Source organism: Bombina bombina, chromosome 12 (genome assembly GCF_027579735.1).
Source record: "Bombina bombina isolate aBomBom1 chromosome 12, aBomBom1.pri, whole genome shotgun sequence".
NCBI lineage: Eukaryota > Metazoa > Chordata > Amphibia > Anura > Bombinatoridae > Bombina > Bombina bombina.
In genome coordinates this window covers 13,323,130-13,350,951 of record NC_069510.1, presented here as the reverse complement: position 1 = coordinate 13,350,951, position 27,822 = coordinate 13,323,130, and the positions used below count along the sequence as shown (strand labels likewise).

Below are 27,822 nucleotides of genomic sequence, written 5' to 3'. Positions count from 1 at the left end.
ACACTCTCATACAGCACACACACCTCACACACACACTCTCATACAGCACACATACCCCTCACACACACACACTCTCATACAGCACACACACCTCACACACACACACTCATACAGCGCACGCACCTCACACACACACTCTCATACAGCACACGCACCTCACACACACACTCTCATACAGCACACACACCTCACACACACACTCTCATACAGCACACACACCTCACACACTCTCATACAGCACACGCACCTCACACACACACACTCTCATACAGCGCACACACCTCACACACACACTCTCATACAGCGCACACACCTCACACACACACTCTCATACAGCACACACACCTCACACACACACTCTCATACAGCGCACACACCTCACACACACACTCTCATACAGCACACACACACTCATACAGCACACACACCTCACACACACACACTCATACAGCACACACACCTCACACACACACTCTCATACAGCACACACACCTCACACACACACTCTCATACAGCGCACACACCTCACACACACACTCTCATACAGCACATACATACACTCTCATACAGCGCACACACCTCACATACACACTCTCATACAGCACACACACACACCTCACACACACACTCTCATACAGCACACACACACACCTCACATACACACTCTCATACAGCACACACACACACCTCACACACACACACTCATACAGCGCACGCACCTCACACACACACTCATACAGCACACACACCTCACACACACACTCTCATACAGCACACACACCTCACACACACACTCTCATACAGCACACACACCTCACACACACACTCTCATACAGCACACACACACACCTCACACACACACACCTCACACACACACTCTCATACAGCGCACACACCTCACATACACACTCTCATACAGCACACACACCTCACACACACACACTCATACAGCACACACACCTCACACACACACTCTCATACAGCACACACACACCTCACACACACTCTCTCATACAGCACACACACCTCACACACACACTCTCATACAGCACACACACCTCACACACACACTCTCATACAGCACACACACCTCACACACACACTCTCATACAACACACACACCTCACACACACACACTCATACAGCACACACACCTCACACACACACTCTCATACAACACACACATCTCACACACACACACTCTCAAACAGCACACACACACCTCACACACACTCTCATACAGCGCACACACACTCTCATACAGCGCACACACACTCTCATACAGCACACACACCCCTCACACACACCCTCTCATACAGAACACACACACCACACACAGACTCTCATACAGCACACAAACACACTCACATACAGCACACACACACCTCACACACACACTCTCATACAGCACACACACCTCACACACACACTCTTATACAGCACACACACTCTCATACAGCACACACACACACTCTCATACAACACACACACACCACACACACACACACCACACACTCTTATTCAACACACACCCTCAAATAACATACACACACCACACACTCTAATACAGCACACACACACACCCTCTCATACAGAACACACACACCACACACAGACTCTCATACAGCACACACACACTATCATACAGCACACACACGCATACTCTCATATAGACACACCCTCATATAAAAATACACACACTATGTACACTCATTTAACACACACATTCTCATTTAACACACACTCTCATATAACACACACACAACACACACTCTCATATAACACACACACCACACACACTCTCATATAACACACACACACCACACACTCTCATATAACACACACACCACACACACTCTCATATAACACACACTCTCATACACCACACACACTCATACAACACACACTCATACAGCACACACACCTCACACACACACTCTCATACAGCACACACACCTCACACACACACACTCTCATACAGCGCACACACCTCACACACACACTCTCATACAGCACACACACCTCACATACACACTCTCATACAGCACACACACCTCGCACACACACTCTCATACAGCGCACACACCTCACACACACACTCTCATACAGCGCACACACCTCACACACACACTCTCATACAGCACACACACCTCACATACACACTCTCATACAGCGCACACACCTCACATACACACTCTCATACAGCACACACACCTCACACACACACTCTCATACAGCACACACACCTCACACACACACTCTCATACAGCGCACGCACCTCACACACACACTCTCATACAGCACACACACCTCACACACACACTCTCATACAGCGCACACACCTCACACACACACTCTCATACAGCGCACACACCTCACACACACACTCTCATACAGCACACACACCTCACACACACACTCTCATACAGCACACACACCTCACACACACACTCTCATACAGCGCACACACCTCACACACACACTCTCATACAGCACACACACCTCACACACACACTCTCATACAGCGCACACACCTCACACACACACTCTCATACAGCGCACACACCTCACACACACACTCTCATACAGCACACACACACACCTCACATACACACTCTCATACAGCGCACACACCTCACACACACACTCTCATACAGCACACACACACACCTCACATACACACTCTCATACAGCACACACACCTCACACACACACTCTCATACAGCACACACACCTCACACACACACTCTCATACAGCACACACACCTCACACACACACTCTCATACAGCACACACACCTCACACACACACTCTCATACAGCACACACACCTCACACACACACTCTCATACAGCGCACACACCTCACATACACACACTCTCATACAGCACACACACACACCTCACACACACACTCTTATACAGCGCACACACCTCACATACACACTCTCATACAGCACACACACACACCTCACACACACACTCTCATACAGCACACACACACACCTCACATACACACTCTCATACAGCGCACACACCTCACACACACACTCTCATACAGCACACACACCTCACACACACACTCTCATACAGCGCACACACCTCACACACACACTCTCATACAGCGCACACACCTCACATACACACACTCTCATACAGCACACACACCTCACACACACACACTCTCATACAGCACACACACCTCACACACACACTCTCATACAGCACACACACCTCACACACACACTATCATACAGCGCACACACCTCACACACACACACTCATACAGCACACACACACACTCTCATACAGCACACACACCTCACACACACACACTCTCATACAGCACACACACCTCACACACACACTCTCATACAGCACACACACACACCTCACACACACACTCTCATACAGCGCACACACCTCACATACACACTCTCATACAGCACACACACACACCTCACACACACACTCTCATACAGCACACACACACACCTCACACACACACTCTCATACAGCGCACACACCTCACACACACACTCTCATACAGCGCACACACCTCACATACACACACTCTCATACAGCACACACACCTCACACACACACACTCTCATACAGCACACACACCTCACACACACACTCTCATACAGCACACACACACACTCTCATACAGCGCACACACCTCACACACACACACTCATACAGCGCACACACCTCACACACACACACTCTCATACAGCACACACACCTCACACACACACTCTCATACAGCACACACACCTCACACACACTCTCATACAGCACACACACCTCACACACACACACTCATACAGCACACACACACACTCTCATACAGCACACACACCTCACACACACACACTCATACAGCGCACACACCTCACACACACACACTCATACAGCACACACACCTCACACACACACACTCTCATACAGCGCACGCACCTCACACACACACTCTCATACAGCACACACACCTCACACACACACTCTCATACAGCACACACACCTCACACACACACTCTCATACAGCACACACACCTCTCACACACACTCTCATACAGCGCACACACCTCACACACACACACTCATACAGCGCACACACCTCACACACACACACTCATACAGCACACACACCTCACACACACTCTCATACAGCACACACACCTCACACACACACACTCATACAGCGCACGCACCTCATACACACACTCTCATACAGCACACACACCTCACACACACACACTCTCATACAGCACACACACCTCACACACACACTCTCATACAGCGCACACACCTCACACACACACTCTCATACAGCACACACACCTCACACACACACTCTCATACAGCACACACACCTCACACACACACTCTCATACAGCGCACACACCTCACACACACACTCTCATACAGCACACACACCTCACACACACACACTCATACAGCGCACACACCTCACACACACACTCTCATACAGCACACACACTCTCATACAGCGCACGCACCTCACACACACACACTCTCATACAGCACACACACCTCACACACACACACTCATACAGCACACGCACCTCACACACACACTCTCATACAGCGCACACACCTCACACACACACTCTCATACAGCACACACACCTCACACACACACTCTCATACAGCGCACACACCTCACACACACACTCTCATACAGCGCACACACCTCACACACACACTCTCATACAGCGCACACACCTCACACACACACTCTCATACAGCACACACACCTCACACACACACTCTCATACAGCACACACACACACCTCACACACACACTCTCATACAGCACACACACCTCACACACACACTCTCATACAGCGCACACACCTCACACACACACTCTCATACAGCGCACACACCTCACACACACACTCTCATACAGCGCACACACCTCACACACACACACTCATACAGCGCACACACCTCACACACACACTCTCATACAGCGCACACACCTCACACACACACTCTCATACAGCACACACACCTCACACACACACTCTCATACAGCACACACACCTCACACACACACACTCATACAGCACACACACCTCACACACACACACTCTCATACAGCGCACACACCTCACACACACACTCTCATACAGCGCACACACCTCACACACACACTCTCATACAGCGCACACACCTCACACACACACTCTCATACAGCGCACACATCTCACACACACACTCTCATACAGCGCACACACCTCACACACACACTCTCATACAGCACACACACACACTCATACAGCACACACACACACCTCACACACACACTCTCATACAGCGCACACACCTCACACACACACTCTCATACAGCACACACACACACTCTCATACAGCACACACACCTCACACACACACTCTCATACAGCACACACACACACTCTCATACAGCGCACGCACCTCACACACACACACTCTCATACAGCACACACACCTCACACACACACTCTCATACAGCACACACACCTCACACACACACACTCTCATACAGCACACACACCTCACACACACACTCTCATACAGCACACACACCCCTCACACACACACACTCATACAGCACACACACCTCACACACACACTCTCATACAGCGCACGCACCTCACACACACACTCTCATACAGCGCACACACCCCTCACACACACACTCTCATACAGCGCACACACCCCTCACACACACTCTCATACAGCGCACACACCCCTCACACACACACTCTCATACAGCACACACACCCCTCACACACACACACTCTAATACAGCACACACACCTCACACACACACTCTCATACAGCGCACGCACCTCACACACACACTCTCATACAGCACACGCACCTCACACACACACACTCTCATACAGCACACACACACACTCTCATACAGCACACACACCTCACACACACACTCTCATACAGCACACACACCTCACACACACACACTCTCATACAGCACACACACCTCACACACACACTCTCATACAGCACACGCACCTCACACACACACACTCTCATACAGCGCACACACCTCACACACACACTCTCATACAGCGCACACACCTCACACACACACTCTCATACAGCGCACACACCCCTCACACACACACTCTCATACAGCCCACACACCCCTCACACACACACTCTCATACAGCACACACACACACCTCACACACACACTCTCATACAGCGCACACACCTCACACACACACTCTCATACAGCACACACACACACTCTCATACAGCGCACGCACCTCACACACACACACTCTCATACAGCACACACACCTCACACACACACACTCTCATACAGCACACACACCTCACACACACACTCTCATACAGCACACACACCCCTCACACACACACTCTCATACAGCGCACACACCTCACACACACACTCTCATACAGCACACGCACCTCACACACACACACTCTAATACAGCACACACACCTCACACACACACACTCTCATACAGCGCACGCACCTCACACACACACTCTCATACAGCGCACACACCTCACATACACACTCTCATACAGCACACACACCTCACACACACACACTCATACAGCACACACACCTCACACACACACTCTCATACAGCACACACACACCTCACACACACTCTCTCATACAGCACACACACCTCACACACACACTATCATACAGCGCACACACCTCACACACACACTCTCATACAGCACACACACACACTCTCATACAGCGCACGCACCTCACACACACACACTCTCATACAGCACACACACCTCACACACACACTCTCATACAGCACACATACCCCTCACACACACACACTCTCATACAGCACACACACCTCACACACACACACTCATACAGCGCACGCACCTCACACACACACTCTCATACAGCACACGCACCTCACACACACACACTCTCATACAGCACACGCACCTCACACACACACTCTCATACAGCACACACACCTCACACACACACTCTCATACAGCACACGCACCTCACACACACACACTCTCATACAGCGCACACACCTCACACACACACTCTCATACAGCGCACACACCTCACACACACACTCTCATACAGCACACACACCTCACACACACACTCTCATACAGCGCACACACCTCACACACACACTCTCATACAGCACACACACCTCACACACACACTCTCATACAGCACACACACCTCACACACACACTCTCATACAGCGCACACACCTCACACACACACTCTCATACAGCACACACACCTCACACACACTCTCATACAGCGCACACACCTCACACACACACTCTCATACAGCACACACACCTCACATACACACACTCTCATACAGCACACACACCTCACATACACACACTCTCATACAGCACACACACCTCACACACACACTCTCATACAGCACACACACCTCACACACACACTCTCATACAGCACACACACCTCACATACACACACTCTCATACAGCACACACACCTCACACACACACTCTCATACAGCACACACACCTCACACACACACTCTCATACAGCGCACACACCTCACACACACACTCTCATACAGCACACACATCTCACACACACACACTCATACAGCACACACACACACCTCACACACACACACTCATACAGCGCACGCACCTCACACACACACTCATACAGCACACACACCTCACACACACACTCTCATACAGCACACACACCTCACACACACACTCTCATACAGCACACACACCTCACACACACACTCTCATACAGCACACACACACACCTCACACACACACACCTCACACACACACTCTCATACAGCGCACACACCTCACATACACACTCTCATACAGCACACACACCTCACACACACACACTCATACAGCACACACACCTCACACACACACTCTCATACAGCACACACACACCTCACACACACTCTCTCATACAGCACACACACCTCACACACACACTCTCATACAGCACACACACCTCACACACACACTCTCATACAGCACACACACCTCACACACACACTCTCATACAACACACACACCTCACACACACACACTCATACAGCACACACACCTCACACACACACTCTCATACAACACACACATCTCACACACACACACTCTCAAACAGCACACACACACCTCACACACACTCTCATACAGCGCACACACACTCTCATACAGCGCACACACACTCTCATACAGCACACACACCCCTCACACACACCCTCTCATACAGAACACACACACCACACACAGACTCTCATACAGCACACAAACACACTCACATACAGCACACACACACCTCACACACACACTCTCATACAGCACACACACCTCACACACACACTCTTATACAGCACACACACTCTCATACAGCACACACACACACTCTCATACAACACACACACACCACACACTCTTATTCAACACACACCCTCAAATAACATACACACACCACACACTCTAATACAGCACACACACACACACTCTCATACAGAACACACACACCACACACAGACTCTCATACAGCACACACACACTATCATACAGCACACACACGCATACTCTCATATAGACACACCCTCATATAAAAATACACACACTATGTACACTCATTTAACACACACATTCTCATTTAACACACACTCTCATATAACACACACACAACACACACTCTCATATAACACACACACCACACACACTCTCATATAACACACACACACACCACACTCTCATATAACACACACACCACACACACTCTCATATAACACACACTCTCATACACCACACACACTCATACAACACACACACACACTCATACAGCACACACACCTCACACACACACACCTCACACACACACTATCATACAGCACACACACACACACACTCATACAGCACACACACCTCACACACACACTCTCATACAGCACACACACACACCTCACACACACACTCTCATACAGCACACACACACTCATACAGCACACACACCTCACACACACACTCTCATACAGCACACACACACACCTCACACACACACTCTCATACAGCACACACACACACTATCATACAGCACACATACCTCACACACACACTCTCATACAGCACACACACCTCACACACACACTCATACAGCACACACACACACTATCATACAGCACACACACACACTATCATACAGCACACACACACTCTCAAACAGCACACACACACACTCTCATACAGCACACACACCTCACACACACACTCTCATACAGCACACACCTCACACACACACACTCTCATACAGCACACACACACACACTATCATACAGCACACACACCCCTCACACACACACTCTCATACAGCACACACACATACTCTCATACAGCACACACACACTCTCATACAGCACACACACACATACTCTCATACAGCACACACACACTCTCATACAGCACACACACACACACTCTCATACAGCACACACATACTCTCATACAGCACACACACACACACACACACTCTCATACAGCACACACACACCTCACACCCACACTCTCATACAGCACACACACACCTCACACCCACACTCTCATACAGCGCACACACACACACACACACTCTCATACAGCACACACACACACTCTCATACAGCACACACACACACACACACACTCTCATACAGCACACACACACCTCACGCACACACTCTCATACAGCACACACACACACACACACCTCACACACACTCTCATACAGCACACACACACACCTCACACACACACTCTCATACAGCACACACACACCTCACACACACACTCTCATACAACACACACACTCTCATACAGCACACACACACTCTCTCATACAGCACACACACACCTCACACACACACTCTCATACAACACACACACTCTCATACAGCACACACACACTTTCATACAGCACACACACACACACTCTCATACAGCACACACACACCTCACACACACACTCTCATACAGCACACACACACACTCTCATACAGCACACACACACACTCTCATACAACACACACACTCTCATACAGCACACATACACTTTCATACAGCACACACACACACACTCTCATACAGCACACACACACCTCACACACACACTCTCATACAACACACACACTCTCATACAGCACACACACACACTCTCATACAGCACACACACCTCACACACACACTCTCATACAGCACACACACCTCACACACACACTCTCATACAGCGCACACACCTCACATACACACACTCTCATACAGCGCACACACCTCACACACACACTATCATACAGCGCACACACCTCACACACACACTATCATACAGCGCACACACCTCACACACACACTCTCATACAACACACACACTCTCATACAGCACACACACACACTCTCATACAGCACACACACACCTCACACACACACTCTCATACAGCACACACACACCTCACACACACACTCTCATACAGCACACACACACCTCACACACACACTCTCATACAGCACACACACCTCACACACACACTCTCATACAACACACACACTCTCATACAGCACACACACACACTCTCATACAGCACACACACACCTCACACACACACTCTCATACAACACACACACTCTCATATAACACACACACCACACATACTCTCACATACAGCACAAAAGCTCTTAACAGCGCACCACTTGTAATCTAGCCCTTAGTGTTTTATTGCAATGAATCTTCTCATTTTGTCACTAGCAAGTAAAAGATGAGAGAACAGCCCTGGGGCATTACTGTGTTGCTATATTAACCCTGCAGTGCTTAGTACTTTGCAATATATTCTTATTATTTATTTTGCCCAGTTATCATATAATTTAGCTCTGGACTTACATATTTTATTTCTAATGCCCAGAAGCTAAATATCTCTCCCTAGATGAATTGGTTCAGATAACAACTGTAAAACCATTCCCTTGTATCTCACAAAAGTGAGTACACCCCTCACATTTTTGTAAATCACATAGACGGTCCACAGCACCTTAAAAAGTATATCTTACTTTATCGGCAACAGGTAAAAACAATAGTGACGTTTCGGGGTTCCCCCTTAATCATACGTGTTATGCATACACTTTGTATAAACTTTTAAAGGCATTTTTGTCGCCAACCTCTCCATTTCTGGTAATCTACTGCCATCTAGTGGACAAAACCAGTTATTGCAGTCATATAATATAATACTTTTCCTATGGCGGCAATCTATATAATAATGACCAGGGGGGGTAGTTATCAAGCCGTCAACTTTTCTGCCTTCGCCGGCCCAATACGCCCGCCTAAGCTCGCCTACCTTCGCCGCCGCGGACCTGAAAAAATACGCCTAAGTTATCAAATAAAGCTGTCAAAAAGCCGCGGGGCGATGAGCAGCGGACTGTGAGAGTTTTCACTCATCCGATCTCGCTGCTCTTCGGCTTTTTCACAGCTTTATTGCTAGCCTGTCACTAAGCACTCACACTAAACTGCACTGTTCTACCCCCTATACCGGCGCCCCCGGAGCCCCCCGCAACTAAATAAAGTTACTAACCCCTAAACCGCCGCTCCTAGACCCTGCCGCAACTATTAAAAATGTATTAACCACTAAACCGCCGCTCCTAGACCCTGCCGCAACTCTGCTAAATGTATTAACCCCTAAACCGCCGCTCCTAGACCCTGCCGCAACTATTAAAAATGTATTAACCCCTAAACCGCCGCTCCCGGACACCGCTGCCACCTACATTATACCTAGTAACCCCTATCCTGCCCCCCCTATACCGTCGCCCTCTATAATAAAGTTATTAACCCCTATCCTGCTGATCCCGCACCTCGCCGCAAATAAATAGTTTAACCCCTAAACCGCCGCTCCCTGAACCCGCCGCAACCTATATTAAATTTATTAACCCCTATCCTGCCCCCCCTACACCGTCGCCACCTATAATAAATTTATTAACCCCTATCCTGCCCCCCACTACACCGCCGCCACTGTAATAAAATTATTAACCCCTAAACCTAAGTCTAACACTAACCCTAACACCCCCCTAACTTAAATATTAATTAAATAAATCTAAATAATATTTCTATTATGAACTAAGTTAATCCTATTTAAAACTAAATATTTACCTATAAAATAAACCCTAATATAGCTACAATATAAATAATAATTATATTGTAGCTATCTTAGGATTTATTTTTATTTTACAGACACCTTTCAATTTATTTTAACTAGGTACAATAGCTAATAGTTATTAACTATTTAATAGCTTACCTAGCTAAAATAAAGAGAAATGTACCTGTGAAATAAATCCTAACCTAAGTTACAATTACACCTAACACTACACTATACTTTAATAAATTATTCCTATTTAAAACTAAATACTTACCTGTAAAATAAACCCTAAGATAGCTACAATATAATTAATAATTACATTGTAGCTATCTTAGGATTTATATTTATTTTACAGGTAACTTTGTATTTATTTTAGCTAGTTAGAATAGTTATTAAATAGTTATTAACTATTTAATAACTACATAGCTAAAAGAAATACAAAATTACCTGTAAAATAAATCCTAACTTAAGTTACAATTAAACCTAATACTACACTACCATTAAATTAATTAAATAAACTACCTACAAATAACTACAATTAAATACAATTACATAAACTAACTAAAGTACAAAAAATAAAAAAAGCTAAGTTACAAAAAATAAAAAAAATAAGTTACAAACATGTTAAAAATATTACAACAATTTTAAGCTACTTACACCTAATCTAAGCCCCCTAATAAAATAACAAACCACCCAAAATAAAAAAAATGCCCTACCCTATTCTACATTAAATAAATTTCAAAGCTCTTTTACCTTACCAGCCCTTAAAAGGGCCATTTGTGGGGGCATGCCCCAAAGAGTTCAGCTCTTTTGCCTGTAAAAGAAAAATACAACCCCCCCCCCAACATTAAAACCCACCACCCACATACCCCTAATCTAACCCAAACCCCCCTTAAAATAACCTAACACTAATCCCCTGAAGATCATCCTACCTTTAGTCGTCTTCACTCAGCCGAGCCACCGATGGAACTGAAGAGGACATCCAGACCGGCAGAAGTGATCATCCAAGGGGCGCTGAAGAAATCTTCCATCCGATGAAGTGATCCTCCAAGCGGCGCTGAAGAAATCTTCCATCCGGGCGAGGTCATCTTCCAAGAGGTGCTGAAGAAGTCTTCTATCCGGGCGAGGTCATCTTCGAAGCCGGGTCTTGAATCTCCAATCAGCCAATCAGATTGAGTTCGCATTCTATTGGCTGTTCCGATCAGCCAATAGAATGCGAGCTCAATCTGATTGGCTGATTGGATCAGCCAATCGGATTGAACTTGAATCTGATTGGCTGATTCCATCAGCCAATCAGAATTTTCCTACCTTAATTCCAATTGGCTGATAGAATACTATCAGCCAATCAGAATTGAAGGGACGCCATCTTGGATGACGTCCCTTAAAGGAGCCTTCATTCGTCGGTAGTCCGTCGGGAAAGAAGGATGTTCCGCGTCGGCGGGATGAAGATTCAAGACCCGGCTTCGAAGATGACCTCGCCCGGATAGAAGACTTCTTCAGCGCCTCTTGGAAGATGACCTCGCCCGGATGGAAGATTTCTTCAGCGCCGCTTAGAGGATCACTTCATCGGATGGAAGATTTCTTCAGCGCCCCTTGGATGATCACTTCTGCCGGTCCGGATGTCCTCTTCAGTTCCATCGGTGGCTCGGCTGAGTGAAGACGACTAAAGGTAGGATGATCTTCAGGGGATTAGTGTTAGGTTATTTTAAGGGGGGTTTGGGTTAGATTAGGGGTATGTGGGTGGTGGGTTTTAATGTTGGGGGGGGTTGTATTTTTCTTTTACAGGCAAAAGAGCTGAACTCTTTGGGGCATGCCCCCACAAATGGCCCTTTTAAGGGCTGGTAAGGTAAAAGAGCTTTGAAATTTATTTAATGTAGAATAGGGTAGGGCATTTTTTTTATTTTGGGTGGTTTGTTATTTTATTAGGGGGCTTAGATTAGGTGTAAGTAGCTTAAAATTGTTGTAATATTTTTTTAAATGTTTGTAACTTATTTTTTTTATTTTTTGTAACTTAGCTTTTTTTATTTTTTGTACTTTAGTTAGTTTATGTAATTGTATTTAATTGTAGTTATTTGTAGGTAGTTTATTTAATTTATTTAATGATAGTGTAGTGTTAGGTTTAATTGTAACTTAGGTTAGGATTTATTTTACAGGTAATTTTGTATTTCTTTTAGCTAGGTAGTTATTAAATAGTTAATAACTATTTAATAACTATTCTAACAAGCTAAAATAAATACAAAGTTACCTGTAAAATAAATATAAATCCTAAGATAGCTACAATGTAATTATTAATTACATTGTAGCTATCTTTGGGTTTATTTTACAGGTAAGTATTTAGTTTTAAATAGGAATAATTTATTTAATGATAGTGTAGTGTTAGGTGTAATTGTAACTTAGGTTAGTTTTTAGTTTACAGGTACATTTCTCTTTATTTTAGCTAGGTAAGCTATTAAATAGTTAATAACTATTTAATAGCTATTGTACCTAGTTAAAATAAATTGAAAGGTGTCTGTAAAATAAAAATAAATCCTAAGATAGCTACAATATAATTATTATTTATATTGTAGCTATATTAGGGTTTATTTTATAGGTAAGTATTTAGTTTTAAATAGGATTAACTTAGTTCATAATAGAAATATTATTTAGATTTATTTCATTAATATTTAAGTTAGGGGGGTGTTAGGGTTAGTGTTAGACTTAGGTTTAGGGGTTAATAATTTTATTACAGTGGGGGGCACGATAGGGGTTAATAAATTTAATATAGGTTGCGGCGGGTTCAGGGACCGGCGGTTTTAGGGGTTAAACTATTTATTTATTTGCGGTGAGGTGCGGGATCAGCAGGATAGGGGTTAATAACTTTATTATAGAGGGCGGCGGTATAGGGGGTGCAGGATAGGGGTTACTAGGTATAATGTAGGTGGCGGTGGGCTCCGGGAGCGGCGGTTTAGGGGTTAAGACATTTATTATAGTTGCGGTGGGCTCCGGGAGCGGCGGTTTAGGGGTTAATATGTATAGAGTAGCTTGCGGTGGGCTCCGGGAGCGGCGGTTTAGGGGTTAAACACTTTATTTAGTTGCGGTGGGCTCCGGGAGCGGCGGTTTAGGGGGTAATAACTTTATTTAGTTGCGGCGGTGTAGGGGGGCAGATTAGTGGTGTTTAGACTCGGGGTACATGTTAGGGTGTTAGGTGTAAACAGCTCCCATAGGAATCAATGGGATATCTGGCAGCAGCGAACTTGTACTTTCGCTATGGTCAGACTCCCATTGATTCCTATGGGATCCGCCGCCACCAGGGTGGCGGTTTGAAAACCAGGTACGCTGGGCCGTAAAAGTGCCGAGCGTACCTGCTAGTTTTTTGATAACTAGCAAAAGTAGTGAGATTGTGCCGCACTTGTGTGCGGAACATCTGGAGTGACGTAAGAATTGATCTGTGTCGGACTGAGTCCGGCGGATCGAAGTTTACGTCACAAAATTCTACTTTTGCCGGGATCTAGCCTTTGATAACTAAGGTGAATCAGCCTCGCCACAAATACGCTGCGGAATTCCAGCGTATTTGAGGTTGACGGCTTGATAACTACCCCCCTATGTATCCTAATGTTATAATCTAAATACCTTATATAAAAAATACAGAACATAATGAAATATTCACTTATACAGATTCTAAAAATACAGGATATGTTCAATATTAAAATATGAAATATATGTAACAGATCCCATCTCTCACTGTTAAATCATAATCTTTGTTAAGGCCTTTAGGCCTAAGTGTCTCTGCCTATGGATCCATTGCATCTCTCTTTGTTTTAAAAGCTTCTCCCTGTCCTTTCTATTTCTCCGAGGTCCTATGTGGTCAATCATCTGCCACCTTAATTGACTAACTTGGTGATTGTTTTCTAAAAAGTGATCCGACACAGGAGCCTCCGTATTTCTACACCTGATATTTGACCTGTGCTGGCTCATTCCGCCTCTCACCTTTCTAGTAGTTTCATCTAAGTAAACTAACGAACAAGGACACTTGATAAGGTAGATTACAAATCTAGACTCACAAGTAAAAAAACTCATTGATTTTATATTTTCCCCCATTATGTGGGTGATAAAAAGAATCCTTTGATTATAGAGCTGCAACGCATGTAGCTGAGGCAAGGATAACTGCCGGTCACTTTTTTCCCTATATGTTTTTGTGTTAACTTTTTTCCTGATCCTATGTCAGTACACACTAAATGATCTCGCAGGTTTTTGTGAGCCGCAAGAGGAAATTCCTTACAGGCCTGTGTTTCCTCATTACAGGCTTGCAATATGTGCCAATGCTTAATGACTATGTATTTGACCTGCTGACCTAATGGACTGTATTGTGTAACAAACACCATGCGATCCTTCTCTGCCTTCTTTTTAGTGGTCATAAGTTCCCCTCCAGTGATTTTGCCCCTCTTCTGATCTAAGGGTGTCTTAGGGTATTCTCTCTTAAGAAATTTCTGATGCATCTTCTCTAGTCTTTGATCTACCCCACACTCTTTGCTGCCAATTCTTTCAACCCTCAGCAGTTGGCTTTTGAGTAATGATTCTATTAATTTCTTAGGGTGAAAACTATTGTAATGCAGCAATGTATTCTTATCTGTATCTTTGGTATGAATATCAAAGGTGAGCACATTTACTTTTTTATAAATTACAGTGTCTAAAAATTATACGGATTCCTTGCTATAGGTTACTGAAAATTCAAGACCCCTAACGGCTGAATTCAACTCTCTAACAAACCTATTTAGGGATCCAATGTCGCCCCACCGTATCCCAAACACGTCATCTATGTACCACCACTAAACTGCTCTCATTTTCTTAAAGATCTCATTTTCATAGACAACTCTTTCCTCAAATTCTCCCATAAACAGATTGGCATATGATGGTGTGACATTGGATCCCATGGCCGTTCCCTTAATTTTAACATACCAAGTGTCTTGGAATAGGAAATAATTCCAGTACAGTACCAACCTCAATAACTCTTCAAGAAAATAACATTTCTTTCCTAAGATATGGTGAGTCCACGGAATCAGTTACTGTTGGGAATATCACTCCTGGCCAGCAGGAGGAGGCAAAGAGCACCACAGCAAAGCTGTTAAGTATCACTCCCCTTCCCACAATCCCCAGTCATTCTCTTTGCCTTCCTACAAGGAGGAGGTGAAGATGTCTGATAATTTGAATTTACACAAGCAAGTTTGTGGGGTCTAGCCGTACTCCGCATTAATCTCTTGAGTAAGGGTTGTGGTGGCTTTCAAGCAGCTAGGAACTTGTAAGGTGGGCCTTACTGTGCTTTCCTAGTATTGTGCTGCCCTAGTATAGAAAAACAGAGTAGGTGACTCTGTTCTTTTTTATTTACTGGTCTCTGTGAGGAACTGTGTCCTTACATACCTGGAAAGCTGTCTACATGCCGGATAGCGGATTTGGCAGGTAAGTGCCTGTTTTTCTTTCAGGTGGGGAGATTTTATAAGCACTTGCAATATTCTACGCATTTCTGACAGGGGACAGGGTAATCCTTATATAAGGATAAGTTGGGCATGGTGCAGGGCATTGTGACTGAGACTTTATCTTTTCAAAAATGAAAGGGTTAATGAGGCTCTTTTATTGAGGTTAAACTTTTTTTTTTGTTTTTCTTGTTAAGTGAGAAAGGGTCACTTGCTATTACGGTTAAGAGAAAGTCCTGTGTGCAGTGGCACTTTTACACTAATTATCGGGTTAACTAGCTTATCCGTATAGTGGATTTGAGATCAGTTCAGATGGTTACTCTGCATTACGTAACAAGGAAGTAGCTCATTTTTTGTTTCGCGCCTCTCTATGGCTCAGTTGTATTGCAGCCGATCACATGATGATCTTTCGGTCTCAGCTTCAGAGCAGTGCTGAAGGCGAGAGTGAGACTTTATTAGAGGTATTTCTTCTGTATCCGGAGTTGGTGACAGGTAGGCGCCTTTTTTTTATACAGATTTAAATTTTTTAAGGACCATTCTGTTTCATCAATTTTGCTAGACAAAGGTATGTTTCTGTTATTCTCTCTCAAAGAATGCCATATCTTCAGATTTACATTACGGTATAGTTTCTGCATGCCCTTATATAACTCAAAAAGTCAGTGTCCGTCCTAGGGCAGAATGACAAACCCTCATTTAGTAATTGAATTTCCTGTAAAGAAAGATTATAACTTGACACATTAACCACAGTGCTGTCAATATTGCCATTGTCTTCTTGCGTGATGTCAGTTTGTTTTTCCGGTTCGACCGTCTGGGCATTAAGTTGTTCTTTCCTTTTCCATTTCGAATGTTTGTGCCCTCCTCTACCCTGTCCTTTTCCTGGCTCTGCTCCAAAGGGGATGCTGCTGATGACTCAGATGAGCTTGCTTGACTCTCCTGTGTACTGACGTCATTGGTTCCTCCTCCTTGACGCTTGCGTCCGCCTCTATGATAGGCTCTGCGTCTACTTCCGGGTTGATGGTTACCATGGGAACCTTGTCACCACTTGTATACTCTCCCTTGTATATAATATTCTTTGTCGCGTTGGAACTTGGTCCTCTTGATGTCCCTGAGTTCCTGCTGTAACTTTGCGACGTTCTCGTTGATCTGCTGTTCCAGTTTTATCACCTCATCAGGCGACATCACTCTGGTAAGTTCCTCCTTGCTTGCTTTAATTTTAAAATCCTGTATTTCCATCTCTTTTAGCAGTGACTCTACCGTTAGGACCATCAGGTCATAAGAGCACTTATTAAGGATAGCTTCGAATTTGTCGCAATATTCTTTGTTGTGGCTGAGAAGTGTGGGGCAAGTGCTCATCCTTAAGCCCCTGGGGATCCTCTTAACCCTGTAATACTCTGACAGGGTAGTGGCGTTGAGATCCCATTTGACGTATCTACTTTGTAGCATCTCGTATTCTTTACCTAGGTTTTCCACTGGTGCCACTCTCAAAAAGTCTCTAGAGCCTTTGGACAGGGTTGTGATGCGTGCCGGATCTAGCTCTGTATAAGCAAATATTTTTCTTCCATCTGTGCCAACAGATTCCTCACTGTTTGTAGTCATCTTGGTTCCAAAGACTGCACGTATCTTGGCAGAAACATACCTCACATTTTTGTAAATATTTTATTATATCTTTTCATGGGACAACACTGAAGAAATGACACTTTGCTATAATGTAAAGTAGTGAGTGCACAGCCTGTATAACATTGTAAATTTGCTGTCCCAGGTGTGAATGGGGAGAAGGTGTGTTAAATTTGGTGTTATCGCTCTCACACTCTCTCATACTGGTCACTGGAAGTTCGACATGGCACCTCATGGCAAAGAACTCTCTGAGGATCTGAAAAAAAGAATTGTTGCTCTACATAAAGATGGCCTAGGCTATAAGAAGATTGCCAAGACCCTGAAACTGAGCTGCTGCACGGTGCGCAAGACCATACAGCGGTTTCACAGGGCAGGTTCCACTCAGAACAGGCCTCGCCATGGTTGACCAAAGAAGTTGAGTGGACGTGCTCAGCGTCATATCCAGAGATTGTCTTTGGGAAATAGATGTATGAGTGCTGCCAGCATTGCTGCAGAGGTTGAAGGGGTGGGAGGTCAGCCTGTCAGTGCTCAGACCATACGCCGCATACTGCATCAAATTGGTCTGCATGGCTGTTGTCCCAAAAGGAATCCTTTTCTAAAGATGATGCACAATAAAGCCTGCAAACAGTTTCCTGAAGACAAGCAGACTAAGGAAATACTGAAGCAGAGCATGATCCCCTCCCTTCGGTGACTGGGCCACAGGGCAGTATTCCAACATAATGACCCCAAACACACCTCCAAGACGACCACTGCCTTGCTAAAGAAGCTGAGGGTAAAGGTGATGGACTGGCCAAGCATGTATGTCTCCACACCTAAACCTCATTGAGCATCTGTAGGGCATCCTCAAATGGAAGGTGGGGGGGCGCAAGGTCTCTAACATCCACCAGCTCTGTGATGTCATCATGGAGGAGTGGAAGAGGACTCCAGTGGCAACCTGTGAATCTCTGGTGAACTCCATGCCCAAGAGAGTTAAGGCAGTGCTGGAAAACAATGGTGGCCACACAAAATATTGACACTTTGGGCCCAATTTGGATATTTCCACTTAGGGGTTTTCTCACTTTTGTTGCCAACTGTTTAGACATTAATGGCTGTGTGTTGGGCTATTTTGAGGGGACAGCAAATTTACACTGTTATACAGGCTGTACACTCACTACTTTACATTGTAGCAAAGTGTCATTTCTTCTGTGTTGTCACATGAAAAGATATAATAAATATTTACACTGTTATACAGGCTGTACACTCACTACTTTACATTGTAGCAAAGTGTCATTTCTTCAGTGTTGTCACATGAAAAGATATAATAAATATTTACAAAAATGTGAGGGGTGTACTCATCTTTTGTGAAATAATGTACAACATTGTTGTTTTAGGACTAAAGCCCAGATTGTCTGCTTCAAATAAGGCAAATAGTGGGTGGAATTTGGCTATTATTATATATATTAATATTATTATTATATATATTATTATTATTATTATTATACTTTATAAAGCGCCAACATATTCCACAGCGCTGTCCATGAGTACAATTGGTATAAATAAAACAATGATATAAAAGGACAGAATTTACAAACACGTACAGGAGGAATTGAGGGCCCTATTCCCGTGGGAACTTACAATCTAGAAGGGTAGGAGCTTGGGAACCGCAAGGGTGACAATGATGTAAGTACAGAGGTAGATGAGAGCACTTAATGGGTAAGTGGAAATCATTTGATATTGAGTTAGGTGGTCGGCTTTCCTGAAGAAAAACGTCTTTAGGGAGTGTTTAAATAAAGACAGATTAATAACCAATGGCAGTAACAATTATGTTAGTTTGTTTTAAAACTGTTTAGTCTTCGCTGATTTATTAGTCTATAGCAACACTACAGAAATGTCCTGTAACTACACAGTGTTAACTGTCACTAAACGCTTCTGTTTAACTCAGGAGGAAATAAAGAGGTCGCTGCGGCCAAGCCTGGGCCACCCTGAGAATTACCAGATGCTGGAGAACCTGTGCCAACTGGAAGAGAAGCGTCAGGAGGAGGAGGCGGCGGACATCAGCCACAATGCCAAACAATTACAGGTAAAAGCCCATGTTACAATGTAAAGCTCAGTCATGTGGCAGCGTAAGGCTCAGTCATGTGACAGTGTAAGGCTCAGTCGTGTGGCAGCGTAAGGCTCAGTCGTGTGGCAGCGTAAGGCTCAGTTGTGTGACAGTGTACAGCTCAGTCGTGTGACAGTGTAAGGCTCAGTCATGTGACAGTGTAAGGCTCAGTCATGTGACAGTGTAAGGCTCAGTCATGTGACAGAGTAAGGCTCAGTCGTGTGACAGTGTAAGGCTCAGTCGTGTGACAGTGTAAGGCTCAGTCGTGTGGCAGCGTAAGGCTCAGTCGTGTGGCAGCGTAAGGCTCAGTTGTGTGACAGTGTACAGCTCAGTCGTGTGACAGTGTAAGGCTCAGTCATGTGACAGTGTAAGGCTCAGTCGTGTGACAGTGTACAGCTCAGTCGTGTGACAGTGTAAGGCTCAGTCGTGTGACAGTGTAAGGCTCAGTCATGTGACAGTGTAAAGCTCAGTCATGTGACAGTGTAAAGCTCAGTCATGTGACAGTGTAAGGCTCAGTCATGTGACAGTGTAAGGCTCAGTCATGTGACAGTGTAAGGCTCAGTCATGTGACAGAGTAAGGCTCAGTCGTGTGACAGTGTAAGGCTCAGTCGTGTGACAGTGTAAGGCTCAGTCGTGTGACAGTGTAAGGCTCAGTCGTGTGACAGTGTAAGGCTCAGTCATGTGACAGTGTAAAGCTCAGTCATGTGACAATGTAAGGCTCAGTCGTGTGACAGTGTAAGGCTCAGTCGTGTGACAGTGTAAGGCTCAGTCGTGTGACAGTGTAAGGCTCAGTCATGTGACAGTGTAAGGCTCAGTCATGTGACAGTGTAAAGCTCAGTCATGTGACAATGTAAGGCTCAGTCGTGTGACAGTGTAAGGCTCAGTCTGCAAGACTTAAAGGGACATGAAACCTAAACATTTTTTTCAACAAATGGAACATAAAACATCCCAGTTCAGTTCTATTATCACATTTGCTTCATTCTCTTGGTATCCTTTGATATAAGAGCAACAATGCCATACTGGGAGCTAGCTAAGCACATCTTGTGAGCCAATGACAAGAGGTATACATGTGTAGCCACTAATCAGCAGTTAGCTCCTAGTAGTGTGTTGCTGCTCCTGGGCCTATCTAGATATGCTTGTCAACACAGGAAACTAAGAGAACAAAGCATATTCGATGATAGATGTAAATTGGACAGTTGTTTAAAATGAAATACTCTATCTGAATCACATAAATTTTATTGTCCCTGTATTGGGATTCTAAGCAGCGAGAATAGGCACAGTATCCCTAGCAGTGTCCTGTGTATAAAGCACATAACCTGGGCAGCACTGCCATCTAGTGGTGATAGTATGTACCAATACTTTGTCCTAGATTTATCATAGCTGAGGCGTACAGGGGCACGTATACGCGCCCCTGTACGCCTCATCTCGCCTGTGGCGGGGCGAAATTACCCGTAGGTAATCAACATTGCTCACGAGCGCAATTTTGCGCTCGCGTGCAATCCCGCCCCCTGCCCGCGCACAGCCAATCACGCGCGGGCAAGAGCTGTCAATCTCCTCGGTCGGACTCCACTGAGGAGATTGAATTTCGCCACCTTAGAGGTGGCGAAGAGCGTAGGGAAGCAGCGGTCTGGTGACCGCTGCTTGATAAATCACAGCGAGCAAGTTCTTGTGAGAACTTGCTGCCGTAGGGGCTTGATAAATCTAGCCCTTTGTTTCCATCTGTGACAATGTAATCATTGCTACCTGGGATGAGATCCAACTGATAAGTATCATATGTTATGCTTCATTTCCCCTCCTTATTGCACAAATTAAATGTTTTCCAGGACAATAACTGATATCGTAAAGGAACAGCACACACCTTATTATCTGAGGCACATGTTAAGCAATGGGATTGAAGAATGACAAATAGCAAGCAAGCCGCCAGACTCCTAGTAGACTTTAGGCTCGTTTCCAGTGAGACGTAATTAGGGTTGAGTTTGTTCGCAAACCGTTAAATAAACAGTCGGAAGCAATATCGTTCACCGACTGCTTCCAACGAGCCGCTATAACTCAATTTAGGCAACTGGTCTCCAGCTTTCGAAAACATTATCATGTCCCATACAAAGTATCAGAAGCCGCTAATCTTTAAATTATACCAGGTTTCCAATGCCCGTGCAAACCGTTAATACACTGTCGGAGGCTGCCGATACATTAATAAAAATTACAGCCAGCTCAACTAGGTGTAAAATAGGAAAAAGGTGCTTTATGAGACCCTTTCCCAATTGAAATCTAACCCGTCACGTCAAAACCCCTCTATCCGCCATCCCTCCCACATCGCAATTTATAATAAATGTATTAACCCCTAATCCGCTATGCCCCCACAACGCAATCTAGCTATTAAAACTATTATCCCCTAATCCGCCATGCCCCCACAACGCAATCTAGCTATTAAAACTATTATCCCCTAGCCCGCCATGCCCCCACAACACAATCCTGCTATTAAAACTATTAACCCCTAATCCGCCATGCCCCCACAACGCAAATAACTAATCACTAAGCCCCCTAACCTAACACCCCCTAAATTAACCCCATTACATAAATTAAAATATCCTAAATTACAATTAAAATATGAAATCCTAAATTACAATTAAAATTAAAAACCTAACATTAATTTAAAAATTAAACCTAAGATTAAATTACAATACTTAAATCTAAAATTACAAAAAATAAAAAAGTCTACAATTACAGAAAAAAATAAACCGAATTTTCCAAAATAAAATATTAAACCTAATCTAATACCCCTATAAAAATAAAAAAACAAAACAAAATAAAAACACCCCCTAATCGAAGACTAATTTACCAATAGCCCTTAAAATGGCCTTTTGTATGACATTGCCCTAAAGAAATCAGCTCTTTTACCTAAAAATAAAGATTAACCCCTAACAGTAAACCCCCAACCCCCCAAAATAATAAAACCTAACACTAAAAAAAATCTATGCTACCCATTGCCCTTAAAAGGGCATTTGTATGGGCATTGCCCTTTCAAGGGCATTCTGCTCTTTTGTGCTCATTAAAATAACAAAGTCCTAATCTAAAAAAAAAAATATATACCTAACACTAGCCCCGGAAAATCTACTCACGGTTCCTGAAGTCCGGTCATCCATCCTCATCCAGGCGGCAACACCTTCATCCATCTCGAGGACGTCTTCTATCTTCATCCCTGCAGTGCGGAGAGAAGCTATCCTGTATGGCGATGACATCCTGCGCAAGGCATCCTCTTCATACGATCACCGCTGTACACCGAAGTTGAATGTAAGGTACCCTTTTCAAAATGACATACCTTGCATTCCTATTGGTTGATTTTATTCTTCAAATTCAAATCAGCCAATAGGATGATAGCTACTGAAATCCTATTGGCTGTTCAAATCAGCCAATAGGATTTCAAAGTAGAGATCTGTGAGGACAGAGAGAAGAGAGGCGCCTTATGGGACAGTATCGCTCGTCAAAAGAAGGATATAAACAAACAGCCCAGAGCGGGGGTACTCACAAGAGTGGCGGCATAAAGGTATGCCTCACAACGCATACCTTTATAAAAATAAAAATAGGAACACTGTCTTTAATCATAATAAAAATAGGAATAGAAACTGTGCCCAAAATTCACATTATCAGAGGGATAATGGTCATCCCTATGATGACTCCAGACAGGATTTTCCCAGACACTACGAAAATCATAATAGAAGGAATCATCATTACCATGATTCCCCTAGACAGCATGATTATCTAAACAAAAGAGAACCCCCGTATTCGACCTACTCATCAAATAGACAACATCACAATGATCAATCGGGAGCTAGAGGTCACTATTATGATCACTACTACTCCAAGCCACATGCTTTAGACTATGACTCATACAACACTAGGTCTAATGCTAACAGAAATCATCATCATGTAGAAACAAATTCGGTACATTTTAATAACTCATCTCCTAGCCAAAATTTTGGCCATCCTAGAGGTCATTTTTCTAGGAATCAGGGCCCAGGACCCTATAGAGAGGTTCCTCCCCCTGATCGTCAACACACTTCTAATAGATCAACGGCCACTAATGATACTGACCGTCGGCATGTTAACACTAGACCATCAGCAAACATTGATAATGGTCAACACCATATTGAAAATAATCGCCATTTTGTTTCTAATGCAAGTCCCCACCATGATAACACCAATCAGGCAGGGCCAACTAGTAATAACTCCTCTTCACATTTTTTAGAGTCAGGCCCCAGGCAACCATCGTGGAAGCAAAAAACAATTGCCAGTTACCTAGAACCCGTAATCTCCCTCACTGCCCCCCCGAAAGGCAAAAGACCCCTCGGAAACGAGGGTGTAGAGGAAGAGGCACAGCCCTCAAAGAGGCACGATTACAGACCTTGAGTAAAGGCATTTTCAATTTATCATCACATACTTTAACAATTGATGAGATACGGGTCCTAGGGAAAGGCCTTTCGTACAGTCCCACTAACAAACATAATATATTCTCACTTTTTGTAGATCTAAACCATTTTACGCAAAAATTGTCAATGCAGAAATATTTTGCTGAGAAAACTCTAAAAAATAATACAATGAGGCCCATTTTAATTAACTCTATGGATGGGAGACTCAGACATGAATCAATTCCTACATATGATCCTGATTCGTTGATGGATCAATTATGTGATGGCTACATACATACATCTTTTAAAAATAAATCTAATTTCACGCCACAGCTTAACAACAACTCACACATTGAAATATTTAGACAACTGGTCAGTGATGACTTCGAGAAAGTACCAAAAAGAAGTTTTAGTAAGGACAACCTGTTCCCTAATGAAAAAAGAGCATTGGCAGGTCTGAAAAACAATAAATCCCTCGTGATAAGGCAGGCCGAGAAGGGTGGAGGAGTGGTTTTCCAAGATCTAGATGATTATTTACTGGAGGCTAGGAAGATCTTACATGATACTGCTTATTATAAAAAACTTAGTTCAGATCCGACTAGTAGTTTTAAATCTATTCTTAAATAAATTATAGAATCTGCATTTGAGAAAGGTATACTTCTGAAGAAAGAGAAAGATTATTTGGTCCCGATTGAACCCAACCAGGCCTTTTATTACCACCTTCCAAAGGTCCATAAAAATTGTTTGTGCCCACCAGGCCGCCCAATAATAGCAGGGATTGGCAATTTGACCGATAATGTTTCATCATATGTTGATCACTTTCTACAGAGATATGTCTTAGGTCTGGAATCCTATATTCGAGATTCAGCTGATCTTCTTAAAAAACTGGAATCGTATTGCATTACATCTGATATGGTTTGGGTGACATGTGATGTCCAGGCCCTTTATTCAAACATCCCTCATGAACTTGGCCTGTTGGCAGTCTCTGAGTATTTAGAGAAAGACTTCAATCTACCATAATCACAGAGAGAGTTTTTACTGGAGCTCATCTCTTTTATCCTGAGACACAATTATTTTGTGTTTTAGGATGAATTCTATCTCCAAACTAAAGGTACTACCGTGGGTACCAGGTTCGCCCCTAGCTATGCAAATCTATTCATGGGTTCATTTGAACAACACTACATTTATGATTCGGCTTTTGGGGTGAACCTGGTATTCTATGGCAGATACATAGACGATCTGATCTTTATTTGGAGGGGCGAGCGGTCGTCCGCTGATTTGTTTGTTGATCATCTGAACTCTAATAATAGAGGTCTGGTTTTCACAAGCTCCATAGATGAAAAATCTATTGTCTATCTAGATCCTTATCTCTGTTTTACCGAGGGTAAGGTCACCAGTACCACCTTCTTTAAAACAGTTGATTGTAACAGCTACTTAGATTTCAAGAGCTGCCACTATCATCCTTGGAAACAAAATGTCCCTTATGGCCAGTTTAAAAGGGTGCGCCGTAATTGCAGCTCCCTGTCCGATTATGAATCACAGAGTCTGATCTTAAAAGAACGGTTTAAGGAAAAACATTACCCTGAACATGTTATTGAAAATGGTTTCTTAAGGGCTAGATCTGATGATAGGGATATTTATTTCACTAGTCCCATTAGACAGTTAGGAACATATAATAACGATAATAATAAAGATCCCCTTTTTATTACCCAGTTCAATTGCAATCACAACCTAATTAGACAGATCGTGACCAAACATTGGAACATTTTGCTTAAGGACCCTGTTTTGAAAAAATCATTAGGAAGTAAACCTAGAGTAGTGTATAGAAGGGCCCCTACTCTCAAAACAATGCTAGCTCCCAGTAAGGTAGTGAAACATAAACATCTGTCATCCAGTGTTAAAACCACAACACTTCTATCGCGATCTGGGTCCTTCAGATGCAGACTAGCCCGATGCAAGATGTGTAAATTTGTTGGTGACCAACGAAAGACTTTTAGGTCTAGTGTCACCAACAAATCCTACACCATTATTGGCCATGCATCTTGTGCCTCCAATCATGTAGTTTATCTACTTACCTGTGTCT

General features: G+C 44.1%; 1 protein-coding gene and 1 long non-coding RNA gene across 2 annotated transcripts in view; one reads left to right on the top strand and one right to left on the bottom strand.

Annotated features, from left to right (window-relative positions):
- Nucleotides 1–27,822, bottom strand: part of LOC128642758 (uncharacterized) — a 341,511-nt gene that overhangs the window by 167,349 nt on the left and 146,340 nt on the right. The window lies entirely within an intron of this gene.
- The window catches only part of CCDC180 (coiled-coil domain containing 180), a 289,632-nt gene that overhangs the window by 202,534 nt on the left and 59,276 nt on the right, over nucleotides 1–27,822 (top strand). Inside the window, exon 34 of the mRNA XM_053695554.1 lies at nucleotides 21,175–21,312. Coding sequence (XP_053551529.1) covers nucleotides 21,175–21,312 — 138 coding nt within the window. The remainder of the gene's footprint in view (nucleotides 1–21,174; nucleotides 21,313–27,822) is intronic.